Source organism: Ascaphus truei, chromosome 19 (genome assembly GCF_040206685.1).
Source record: "Ascaphus truei isolate aAscTru1 chromosome 19, aAscTru1.hap1, whole genome shotgun sequence".
NCBI classification, from domain to species: domain Eukaryota; kingdom Metazoa; phylum Chordata; class Amphibia; order Anura; family Ascaphidae; genus Ascaphus; species Ascaphus truei.
The window spans coordinates 20,801,865-20,814,599 of record NC_134501.1 but is presented as its reverse complement, the minus strand read 5'-3'; the positions used below and the strand labels follow the sequence as shown (position 1 = coordinate 20,814,599).

General features: G+C 47.0%; 1 protein-coding gene across 1 annotated transcript in view; it reads right to left on the bottom strand.

The window, feature by feature from the left end:
• Positions 1 to 4,017: 4,017 nt before the first annotated feature.
• LOC142470185 (copine-7-like) overlaps positions 4,018 to 12,735 on the bottom strand; it is a 37,698-nt gene continuing 28,980 nt past the window's right edge. The window contains exons 2-5 of the mRNA XM_075577162.1: positions 9,714 to 9,819; positions 8,882 to 9,015; positions 8,451 to 8,687; positions 4,018 to 7,106 (exon numbers count right to left, since the gene is read on the bottom strand). Of these exons, the coding sequence (XP_075433277.1) occupies positions 6,969 to 7,106; positions 8,451 to 8,687; positions 8,882 to 9,015; positions 9,714 to 9,819 (615 nt within the window). The 3' untranslated portion in view covers positions 4,018 to 6,968. The remainder of the gene's footprint in view (positions 7,107 to 8,450; positions 8,688 to 8,881; positions 9,016 to 9,713; positions 9,820 to 12,735) is intronic.

Here is a 12,735-nt window from a genome sequence, read left to right as displayed (position 1 = left end):
GTGTATCTCCAATGTGCTGGCAATATGGGGACTATATTGCATATATTATGTGCATAGGAGCAGGGGTCACTCTGTGTATGCGCTATACAAGGCGCTGAGATAGATAGATGTTCTAAAATCCAACGCTATGGAAAGCAGGGCTCACTTTAATAAATAGCATTTTGCAGGTCAACATCCCTCATGACCCACTATACACAATACTAGGGAAACCTGGGGATAACTTTATATATATATATATATATAAAGCAGAAAATAGCCGTGTTAGTCCAGTTGCGATAGTGCAGAATAAATTAGTTCTTCAGTATTCGGTGATACCTTTTTTATTGGACTAACAATTTATGTCATAGGACAAGCTTTCGAGAGTTCTCCTCTCTTCTTCAGGTCAAGCAATATTGCTTGACCTGAAGAAGAGAGGAGAACTCTCGAAAGCTTGTCCTATGACATAAATTGTTAGTCCAATAAAAAAAGGTATCACCGAATACTGAAGAACATATATATATATATATATATATATATATATATATATATATATATATATATATATATATATATATATATATATATATATATATATACATATACATATACATATATATATATATATATATATATACATATACATATATATATATATATACATATATATATACATATATATACATATATATATATATATATATATATACATATATATACATATACATATATATATATATATATATATATATACATATATATATATATATACATATATATATATATATATATATATATACATATATATATATATATACATATATATATATATATATATATATATATATATATATATATATTCGGTGGGTGTAGGAGTTTGAGCCAGCTGGGAATGTGTGTGTTAATCAATTTCTGACTGCCAACAGTTGTATGGACGTAGGTGGCACCTCCCCACAGAGCTCACTCCTCCGCACCTTTTTAACTTGGGAGGGCTTTTCATTTTGCTGTAAGAACAGGATCTACTATGGTTCTTTCCCCTCGTGCAGAGGTAAAGGAAGGGTTCACAGTGTAATGTTAGGACCTGCAAAGTTTGGTTATACCGTGGCGTGGTATGCAGGCTTATGATGCTTTGGCCAAAGGATCTAACTAAATAACCAAGAAAATATTATTATTGAAGTATTTAACTTTATACTTATTACTATATATGTTTTGTCAATTGGATGTAGCATTGGGCACCCCTGTCTTTTGTTGTATACATTGCCACGCTCAGTAGCACTCTTTTTGACATAAATATATATTCATGATGTGGTCGGTGTAGGAGTTTGAGCTAGCTGGGAATGTGTGTGATAACTTAAATAAAAACCAATTCAAAATCATCTCACAAATTCTCAATGCCATCAGATACACTATTGCCAACAACTGAAAACAACCCATCCCCTCCCCAGGGTAAATAACAAAATGTGATATATCATACACATGGAAAAACTCTTCCTAACTTCTCCATTCTCGGAGATCTGGGTGCTGTGGTTCTTACACACCGGAATATCTCTGTACTTTGACTAAAAACAATGTTTTGGATGCTATGATATTTGATCGTCTGGATGTGACACATTCTGCAATATGTATGTACACATGCTCTCAACCGTCAGTCTCTCTGACCTCTGCCAAATGTATAGATGTACCCCCTTTTCTTTTTCTGTAGCCCCCCAACAAATCTGTCAAACTGTTAATAAAATACAAGCACCAATAAAATCCCACAATCTCTTATAACTCACTTTTATTTTGATTTGTGTTTATTGTATTTGTATTGACCCAAAGATCTCATTGGATCTGCTCCACGATATACGGTAGTTCAGATGTTGTGAATTCTCACTAACACAAGCATGCAGCCAATGATAAGGGACCCCAAAATAGTGACTTCTTGCAGTGCAAAGATGCAAAACATCACAAGGGCAGCCATCTTAAATATGACCCACAGAATATGTGTTCTGCATTTTGTCTTAGCGTGTGTAGCAGTTTTACGGAAAAGCTCAGCGTTTTAAGTTCTACAATGAAGAGAATATATCATTTTGTTTGACATCCCGAATAATATAAAAAGATAATGACCAAAGTGAAGATGGGAGGATGAAGTTAGAAGATTTCTTGGGGGGACGTGGGAAAGGAGACTTCCAACTGCAGCCCACGGAAGATTTTACAGCGAGACGATGGATGAGCAAAGGTTGAAGATGGGAAATAACTCCCATAGATGAGGTTTCCTATCACCGGAGGAGGGAGGATTCTGATAGCCGAATCAAAGCGTATAATAACTGGATTATAATAACTCGATGTCTCTGATGGGGAAATCTGTGCTCTGGGAAACTGTTGACAAGAAGGACTTGGTACAAAACCAACATATCCCGCAAAGCAGCGCCTGGGAGTGAGAGCAGAGAGAGCGCAGAGCGCTACATGTTTAGGCCTTGTCCAGGGTGGTGCTGAACGGGCACGCGCGCTCACGCCGGACACGTTGCGACGATGCACGTGGCCTGCGTGACCGGGCAGGTGCGCCTGCTCGGCGCTCAGCTGCTTGCCGAGCAAGCAAAATTGATTTTGCTGCTCGCAAGCGCGTCACGTGAGAAGGTTCGCCCAATGAGGGCGAACCAGCTCAGTGACGTTGTGGCCGCGCCCCCAGACGCGCGTGCACCTAGCCGGCCAGAAAAAGCATGGCCGAGCAGGGTGGAGCACCAGCGCGCCTGTTTCCACCCTGGACGAGGCCTTAGGAGGGGGAGCAGTGTGCGTGTTATAATGATGCCGAGTATATACTTCCAAAGAGTTCTTTATTACAAAAAAAGAATCCGTAAAACAGGGAAAACCTGCAAAATTTGCTACGCATTAACAACTGATTAGTCTGTGTAGGAAAGCGGCGTTTTCACCAGGAATAGCGGCCAGATGCAGGAACAAGGCGTGTACCTTTGGGAGTTGGTACTCGACACTGATGGTGTGGCTGGGGATTGAGCAGAAACGGTTTGCAGGCAGCCATTGCTTGTAATTATTGGGCATCAATGACCCGGTGTGACTGACAATAACATCAGGGTAATGGGCGAGAAGGGGCTGCCCTGTATATAGCAGTAGTGAGTATCATTGCAGTGTGAGGCTGATACTGACTTTGCGCAGACATAGCCAGTGTTACTCTACGGTGGGGTCCAGTACTGGAATAGCAGAGGCAGGGTAGGATTTGCTGTGTGTGAGGGGAATAGAACACGATTATAGTGCAGGGTGGAAGGAGCAGTTCCTACTACAGCGTTTTGTTTCGCCCACTCGCCCTCGGGGGATTTCTGGAGCTGAACCCTGTTCATTTCAACTTCGGGAACGTCCTGATCCCTTAGGTCAGGGGTGACCAACTCCATTCCTCAAGGGCCACCAACAGGTCAGGTTTTCAGAATATACTTGCTTCGGCACAGGTGGCTCAATCAGTGACTCAGTCTTTGACTCCATTGTCTGTGCTGAAGCAGGGATATCCTGAAAACCTGACCTGCTAGTGGCCCCTGAGGACTGGAGTTGGCCTGCCTTAGATACTGTGTTGCCATTTCCTCCCCTCAAGGGAACACAATGGAGGTTTAACTCTCCCGTGTGAAGCGGACCAATAAAAAGCCGAAGCATCATCCAAAGCGGCTTTTTATTGGCCCACGTGATGGGGGTATTTAAGGAACCCAGAAATACTGGCGCTTCCTTTCCTGCATCTCAGGAAGCAGGGGGTCCCCAGAGCTGAGCGTAACGCGGGCTGGAGACCCCCTGCTTCCCATCCAGGCATGCATTAACTTGGAGTGCACCTTTAGAGTGAAGTGAGAGTGGTGTTTGTGGGGCAGGGGCAGTGCTGGAATAGCAGAGGTTGCAGCTGTTCAGCACGGAGCTCAGTGAGAGGGCAGCGGGTGCATCATTTGGGAATCAGTGGGTTGGGAGTTTCAGTGGGACATCAAACATCCACCGAGCACAAAAATCCCGTCATTTATTCTCCAAATCTCAAACCCTGCAGAGGATTCCCCAGATCAGTGATACACAGACGTGTTAGAGAGAGAACGGCACACTTTATTAGGGGTGATACAAGAAGCATGCAGATCTTACAGCAGCACCAACACATACAGTACTATAGCAGTGCACACCCAGGTCCTTCTACTAGCTACACAACAAGTGTGGGGTGTCAGAGGATGCTGTGTCTTTACATGCATAAAACAGATTAACAAAACATAGGATAAAAACAGGGAGAGGAGGAGAGGAGTCCCATACTCATGTCCCATACAGTACTCATGTCCCACCATACTTGTGTGGTACTGTCTATGAATTCATGCACTGCCTGAGGAACCTCTGTCAGTAAAAGTTCTACTAAAGCCATCCTGGAGGTGTGAAAATCAGAAGCCCTGTTAGGATAACACGTACAATACAATGTGTAGTTGGATTAAATCAACTTCTGAGCGAAATCCCAATAGTATCAAGACATATATACGAGAGTCTCCAATCCGCCCTGCTCTTGGGTGCCTTATTGCACTGGTGCTGACAATCAGCCCTTATCCTATACAGTGCGATAGCGCCAGCGCTCTCTCATGGAAAGCCCCATACATCTGGATAGGACTTTCCATGCGATGGCTGCAGATCGGCACTTTGTGTCTGTGACAACATGGTAACGTGAAGCAAATACAAAGTATCTGGTGTCATCTCTAAATATGGGTCTGATACAGAGGTCACCAACTCCAGTCCTCAAGGCCACTAGCAGTGCAGGTTTTACGGATACCCCGGCTAGAGCACAGGTGGTTCAGTCACAATGATTGGGCCACCTGTGCTATTTAGAGGCTATCCTTAAATCCTGCACTGTTAGCGGTCCGTGAGGACTGCAGTTGGGGACCTCTGGTCTGATACACGTGTAGCCAACATTACTGCAACCCGCGATGTGCTGCAGCGGGACGTTCACATCGCACCAGCGGGACGCGCAAACGTGGGTTTGAATCGGCTGCAGGTGAGGAGGCCATCGCGTTATTTCACCTCACTCAGACAGTGCGTATTGCGACGTCCGGGGGCACGTCCGTCGCAAATTTGGGTTGCGCGGTGGGAGTTTTCAAACTGAAAACTTCACCGGCGGCAAAGTGCAGCGTTGTCGCTGCGACATTTTGCCGGCACAACCCAAATTGAAATTTGGGGCTACAGTCGCGTGACGCGAGCTGGTTCAGCCAATAAAGGCGAACCAGCTCCGTGACGCGTTCGTTACACGCCCCTGCCACGCCCCCATCTGCCTCCTGCAGTTTGAGCACAGACTGCTGTGCTGCAGGAGCGAGCGACGCGAACGCTAGCAAGTAGGCGTAGCACCCTGTCTGAGCGAGCGCTAACATTGGTGACATCGGTACATTCTTGCCTTGTCTATGTGTGCACATAGGCGTCCGTGTGCGTGTTAATGGCTGCAGGATTGCATGAGAGCCTGTTGATAAATGTACGTCAGTCTTTGCGTGTGCAACGTATGTTTACATGTCCTGTATGTGTAAGTCTGTGCATGCATGTGTTTGTGTTGCTATGCAGGTTGACATGTTCTGCACGCGTGCTCGTTCAGTGCTCAGTCTGCGTGTCTAATCCCAGGGTCATGTACAGAACTCGTATTATACGGACGAGCCGACACGAACAATATGAGCAGCATGTTATTATTTGTAACCTTCAGACTGTGAGAGGAAGGGGGCGGAGGAGAGAGGGGACAGGACAGAGAGATGTCACTCACTCACAAGGGCTTGCACAAACCTCACAACAGCTCAGTTCTGGAGACACCCAAAAGGGGTTCCATGAGCCTGCCCCATTTAACCCTTTGAGTGCACGAGCATTAGATTTGTTCATCTAAAAGATATCTGAGGAAAAGTCATGTACTGGCCTTGGGAATGGGAGATGCCTGAGCACATGCCGATACATTTAATAGACCGATATGTGTGCGCTTCATACATGTGATTTCTGCAGAAGATTCATCAGTTTCTTCCTCTGCTGAAAAAGCTGAAATGCAACAAACTCTGCGATGAATTGTTTTCTTGGGTCCACAAAAGGCACCACAACCTGCACTTTACGAGAAGCATCTTCCGCTTCTGCACGGGAGCTCGGCCCTCTGGGTGCGTGCGACAAACTCTCACATCAACTCCAGCATGTCTGTCCAATCCCACGCAGATTGTTCCGTGCCAGAAAGTTCTGTACAGGAGGCTGACTGGAGCTAAATAAGAGGATTCTGATGTCTACACGCCAGTTCTTCCTTCCGGGTGTGTAGGACAACAACAAAAGGTAGACAGAAAGTCTGCCAGGAATCCTCAGAGGCGGATACCACAAAAGGCTCCGTAGGAAAGGAAGGAAAGGGTTACTGAGCATATGTGTTGGAGGCCAGTACAGGAAGCAAAGGTAAGGGCTTCATGTAAAGACATTAACTCCCCCCCCCCCCCCCCCTACATGTTACCAGGAGATTTATATTCAGGCTCTCAGCAGACATGTGGCATATGATGACCTGTCCAGAAACAATGCACAGTACCAGCAGGTCCCTACCAAGAGCAACAAGTCAGATCACAGAGAAGTCCAACAGCACCACTGCCCCCAGGCTCCTGTTCCCCGGACAGCTCCGTGTCCCTTGCATGCCACTGTGAGTACTCCGGGCCAGGAAGGCCTTAACCCATTCAGCACCATAGGACTCAGGAATGATCGTTCTCCGGGAATGTATCAACTGTGTTTGTGCAAAAAATACTTTGTGTCTGTAGGATACAAGCAGAGACCCCTGTATACCAGAGGCGCCCCCGTTACTGTAGCTCAGGTGGCTTTGTAACCTGCAGGGAGGGTCTGAGCAGCAATAAAGGAGGCCGGCATTGAGGTCTGCCAGTGGGCAGCCACGTGGGCATGCCTGGCACAGGAGATGTTAGTGAGCGAAGTTTGGAGTGTGGTGAGCCATGGCTGTTCTCCCAGAGGAAGGGTGGGGGAGGCAGAGGGGGGCATGGGGGAGGGGGGTGGAACAGGGCTCACTGCGGGGAATCGAGAGCAGAGTCCGGGGAGTCTACTTTCGGGCAGCGAGGGGGAAAGGCTTTGTAACTGTAATACTCCACCACCTGTTTGGGCACTTCGGCCAGGACACATTTTGCCAGAGCAGCAGGGGAAGCCTGAAATACAAGAGAGGGAAAAGCTTAACAAGGGTAATATGACTGGGGCACATTAATAAAGGGTCATGTGACTGGGGCACATTAATAAGGGTCATGTGACTGTGGCACATTAATAAAGGGTCATGTGACTGGGGCCTATTAATAATGGCCGTGTGACTGGGGTACATTAATAATGGCCGTGTGACTGGGGCCTATTAATAATGTCCGTGTGACTGGGGCACATTAATAATGGCCGTGTGACTGGGGCCCATTAATAATGGCCGTGTGACTGGGGCCCATTAATAATGGCCGTGTGATTGGGGCCCATTAATAATGGCCGTGTGACTGGGGCCCATTAATAATGGCCGTGTGATTGGGGCCCATTAATAATGGCCATGTGACTGGGGCCCATTAATAATGGCCATGTGACTGGGGCCCATTAATAATGGCCGTGTGACCGGGGTACATTAATAATGGCCATGTGACTGAGGCCCATTAATAATGGCTGTGTGACTGGGGCCCATTAATAATGGCCGTGTGACTGGGGCCCATTAATAATGGCCATGTGACTTGGGCACATTAATAATGGCCATGTGACTGGGGCCCATTAATAATGGCCGTGTGACTTGGGTACATTAATAATGGCCATGTGACTGAGGCCCATTAATAATGGCTGTGTGACTGGGGCCCATTAATAATGGCCGTGTGACTGGGGCCCATTAATAATGGCCGTGTGACTTGGGTACATTAATAATGGCCGTGTGACTGAGGCCCATTAATAATCGCTGTGTGACTGGGGCCCATTAATAATGGCCGTGTGACTGGGGCCCATTAATAATGGCCGTGTGACTGGGGCCCATTAATAATGGCCGTGTGACTGGGGCCCATTAATAATGGCCGTGTGACTGGGGCCCATTAATAATGGCCGTGTGACTGGGGCCCATTAATAATGGCCGTGTGACTGGGGCCCATTAATAATGGCCGTGTGACTGGGGCCCATTAATAATGGCCGTGTGACTGGGGCACATTGAGTCTTTATCTCCCAGTGTATGAGTGACAATGACAGAGACACAAAGGCGATACAAAGACATTTGTGTGACAGATACGTGACATACATGACAATGGGAAACAAGAAAAAGTGAGTGACATTTACTGATTGACAGCTCGAGCGCAGAGACCTTATTTACCCTGTTACATGATAATGGGATACACACATAATTGTGTCTCTTGCTGTCATTTGCCTGCAAGGTCTTGGCAGAGACATGTGACACGTCTACGACACAATGAATAAATGTAATACTAATGGACGGGACATTAGACGTCACTTCATACACAGCGTGACAGACCCCATCTCCCTGAACGTACACTCTTGAATTCCCGAAACGGCACGAACTGCACGATGTCGTGGAGCACGGGCTCTCCCTTGGGTGCTCGCAGCATCCCGTCGTCCCCGTCCAGAATCTGCATGTCAGTGAAGTCCGCGTTGCCGACGCCCACAATGATGATGGACATGGGCAGGTAGGAGGCGCGTACAATGGCCTCGCGGGTGTCAGCCATATCTGTCACCACACCATCCGTGAGGATGAGGAGGATGTAATATTTCTGGGGACAGAAGGGGGTGGTCAGCGGGGTGTATCAGAAATACTCCAATACGTCTATCGCTATCTCCTTAACCCATTCACTGTGTGAGGTCATCGTCATTAATGTATGTATGACAGCGGTGTGTGATGTCACCAAACCTAGTGTCCATGTGACAGCTTTGTCTGTAAGAGAGTTACAGTTACTGTGTCACCCACTGAAGCCTCTTTTGTTCTCTCCTCGTCAGCTGCCAGCCGAGCCACCCTGGAGATAATAGGTGCCACGTTCGTGGGTCCATACAGCTGGATTTTGGGCAGGCAGTTCTGGTAGGATTCAACTATCCCCTGAATCCCTGGAAAGGAAACAAAGAAAGATGGAGAAGGAAGTGTGGAGCTGACTCTGTGTGTGTACTACAGTATATTACTGAGGATATAGATGACACACAACATCACCTAATCATTGTACAGAACAAGCAGGGCTTGGAGTGTAGGATTAGTTAACAGAACCATGAATCATGTCCTGCACCCTCATACCCTCTCTCCCTCCCTCTTTGTGTCTCTCTCACTCTCCCCCTCCCTGTGATTATGACGGGTTCTATGTATCACACACAGGAGTGGTGTGTTGTTTAGGTCTTGTTACTTATTGTTAGGTTTGTGAGAGAGCTCCTGCTTCATGGGCAGCACATGGGAAGGTATCATTCTGTATAGTGTTGTGTGCACATTGTGCCCTCCCTAACAAAGCCACACAACGCTCAACCCATTCCACCACAAACACACCTAAGTCACACAATGCCACACATGTGCACATTCCGTTACACACACTCATCCACACTTCTATATTAATATACTCATAAATTCCACATACGCAGTGTAACACAAACACTCCATATACAATCACATCCTTACACTCACACCCTGTGTGCACAAACTCACCCTCACACACACTCACCCCTGCTCACAGACACACACACACACACACCTCCTACACACAAAGCTGCACACAGACACTCACCTCCTGCACACACTCACACAAGCACACTCACACTCTTACCTTCACATTCATCATCGTCCGGATTGAAATTAATAGCAAAATCATGAGAAACCTGAAATACAAAAAGGGTGCAAAATGAGTGAGGAGAGGGGAAAAGGGAGTAGTACTAATTACTCAGTGCACCCAATCACCCTCTGCACTCCGACTGTCAGGCTGCGTCCATGGAAGGACAGGCCGCGCTGAGCCGTGCGGACGCTCCGCGCTGAGCCCCGGCATCCTCAATGAGGATGTCTTGAGAGGGGGCTCACGCGAGCGTCCGCAGGCGTGCTGAGGAGTTGGGTTTTTCAGCCAACAGCCGAGCTGTTTTTCAGCGCGCTGTCGGCTGAAAACATCCAATCACAGCAAAGCAGCGTCAACGTCACGGCGCCGTGACGTTGACATCAGTGCATCACAGGCTATTGGCCCAGCGACGTCACTGCCCCGCTTCCCCCCGCCTCCCGATCGCGCACGCTGGCTCGCCTGCCAGTCCATGGGATCGCTGCTGACCGGGCAGGCGAGCCTCAGCGTCAGCGCGGAGGAGCGCAGGCTGAGGCTCTATGGACACAGCCTCAGATAGTGGCCACATTCAATCTGAACCCCTTCAGTGTACATCTGAGGACAGCCTTTGGTGCAGCCGAAGGGCAGCTAAAGGGAGTGAGACGTTTGCTGCCGTTAAAGCTTCTCTATTTCAATCTGAAACTCACCAGCCCTTTTATCCCCTGTACCCAATTTTCCAACTCTATCTGTCCATGAAATGTCTGTGATTTAACCGTATAACCTCTGTTCTTTTAATGTAACCATGTATTGTTATAACTCTGTGCCCAGGACATGCTTGAAAACGAGAGGGAACTCCCAATGTATTACTTCCTGGTAACACATTTTATAAATAAATAACCATTCCTCTGACAGCGACCGACCAATGGTCACTCTGAGATTCAGTGTTAGCAGATCAACAAATCCGCTCTCATGCCGCACGTTACACAGTGAAATGAACTAGTTACTTGCTCTTGGTCTCCGTAAATAAATACAAATGAATGTAGAGAATGCTGTGCATCACAGGAGCCGTGTGTCAGACTCGGAGGAAGTCTCCCCCAGAGAGTAGCACAGAGTTAAAGACAAACTGAATGACACAAACCGTGCGGTGTGCCAGCAGTGACTGTCACAGATTTACAGGCACAGCCGTGAGACATACAAGGTTAGGATGTGACACTGATATATCAGGTGCCTGAGTGTACCGACATAATGGGAGCAGCGGGCGAGGCTGTGCCGGGAAAGAACAAACTATCGCCCTTCCACATCTGCAGATTACTGGAGCAAGACATCCAACTGAACCCGTTTCATTCTACTTCCAATCAATTATTTCAAGCTATCAGGATATCCCTGCTTCAGCACAGGTGGCTCAATGAGTGTCTCAGAAGAAGACGGAGCCACTGATTGAGTCAGCTGTGCTGACGCAGGGATATTCTTAAAACGTGACCTGTTGGGAGAGGTCTTCTGGACTGGAGCTGAGAACCGCAGCTGTAAGGCGTCTTCCGGCGCTGCAGGTATCCTATGGCACAGAACTGCTTAGTAAACATGGGCCCAAATTGTTTGTTCATTTGGAGGTTCAGTATATGAACGGCAAATACAGATATAGAGAAGACCAGCGCGTCGGGCCCGGCGTTAACCCCCTCTGACTTGTTAACACCGCGTCCGGTGAGTTCAGCAGAGGTTGCAATGCAATGCAGGTCCTACTGGCAGCAAAGGGTGTAATGAGTGCAGCACCACTCACACTCCGAGACTGCTCTCTCTTTCCCTCTCTCATTCTCCCTCTATCCCCTCTCTCCATCTCTACTTCTTCCTCTTTCTCTCCCCCTCTACCTCTCTTTCCCTGTCTCCTTCTCCCTTTCTCTCCCTCTCTACTTATTCCTCTTTCTCTCCCTTTCTCATTCTCCCTCTCTCTACTTCTTCCTCTTTCTCTCCCCCTCTACCTTTTTCTTTCCTGTCTCTCCTTCTTTTCTCTCGCCCTCTCCCCCACATTCTCTCCCCCCCCCCTTATCCCTCTTTCTCCCTCTCCCTACTTCTTTCTCTCCCCCTCTACCTCTCTCTTTCTTTCCCTGTCTCCCCTTCTCCCTTTCTCTCGCCCTCTCCCCCACTCTCTATACCCACCCTCTCCCTCTCCTTGCCCTTCTCCCTCTTTCTCTCCCTCTCCTTCTCTCTCCCTCTTTCAAACACACACAAAGCACATTTTGACACTGGCTTGAATGCCATTGTTCCTTAAATGGAATCCCTTGTTACAATATGTTACTTTGAGAATGTCTCAGCCCTAAGTGCCTGTAATTACATATCATTTCCATTGTGTGTCTGAATGATTTGAGGGCTTTTTATGACATTCAGTAATTCCTGCTTGGTCAATTTGTGAATCATTACCTTATACTTCTGGGTATAAATCTAATATGCAAATGTTATATTATTCCCCAAATTACTGCCTTTATGTGCTTATCACATGACGTGTTCCAGGTGTTTGGGTGTCGGTCAGGGGACAATAATAGATTATTCGGAATAAACATGATAGCAGCACATTAAAATATTTCAATTGTAACTGTGAGTGATTTTCCAACTAACCTCATAAGACTTAGAGATAAGAGAGATAGGGAAGGAAACGTAGTCTAAATTATTCTTTTTTTCTGCTTAATTCTTTTGAAACCAAGTTGCAATGAAGCAGCATTGAAACTATTATCCGGACACTTTATCAGCTTGAGTGCTCCTAAAAGAAGTTTAAATTGAATTTGTTCATTTTTGACACAATATTCCCGTGGGACGCCTCAGCACAAATTCTGTCCTTGTGTGAAGTTTGCTGACCCTGCTAATGCAGGAGCCTTTCTTAGGGGTATATCAAATCAAGTCACAGATCCGGTGCAAGAACTTTTACCAAATGGATAAACCCGACAGCAGCACTGTGTACAATAGCACTTCAATGGAAACAGACACGTGTGCCGTCCTATCAGATCTTCCAGGGGAAAGTGACACGTGTTCTAGAAGTGGAAAAACTCCCTGCGTTTCT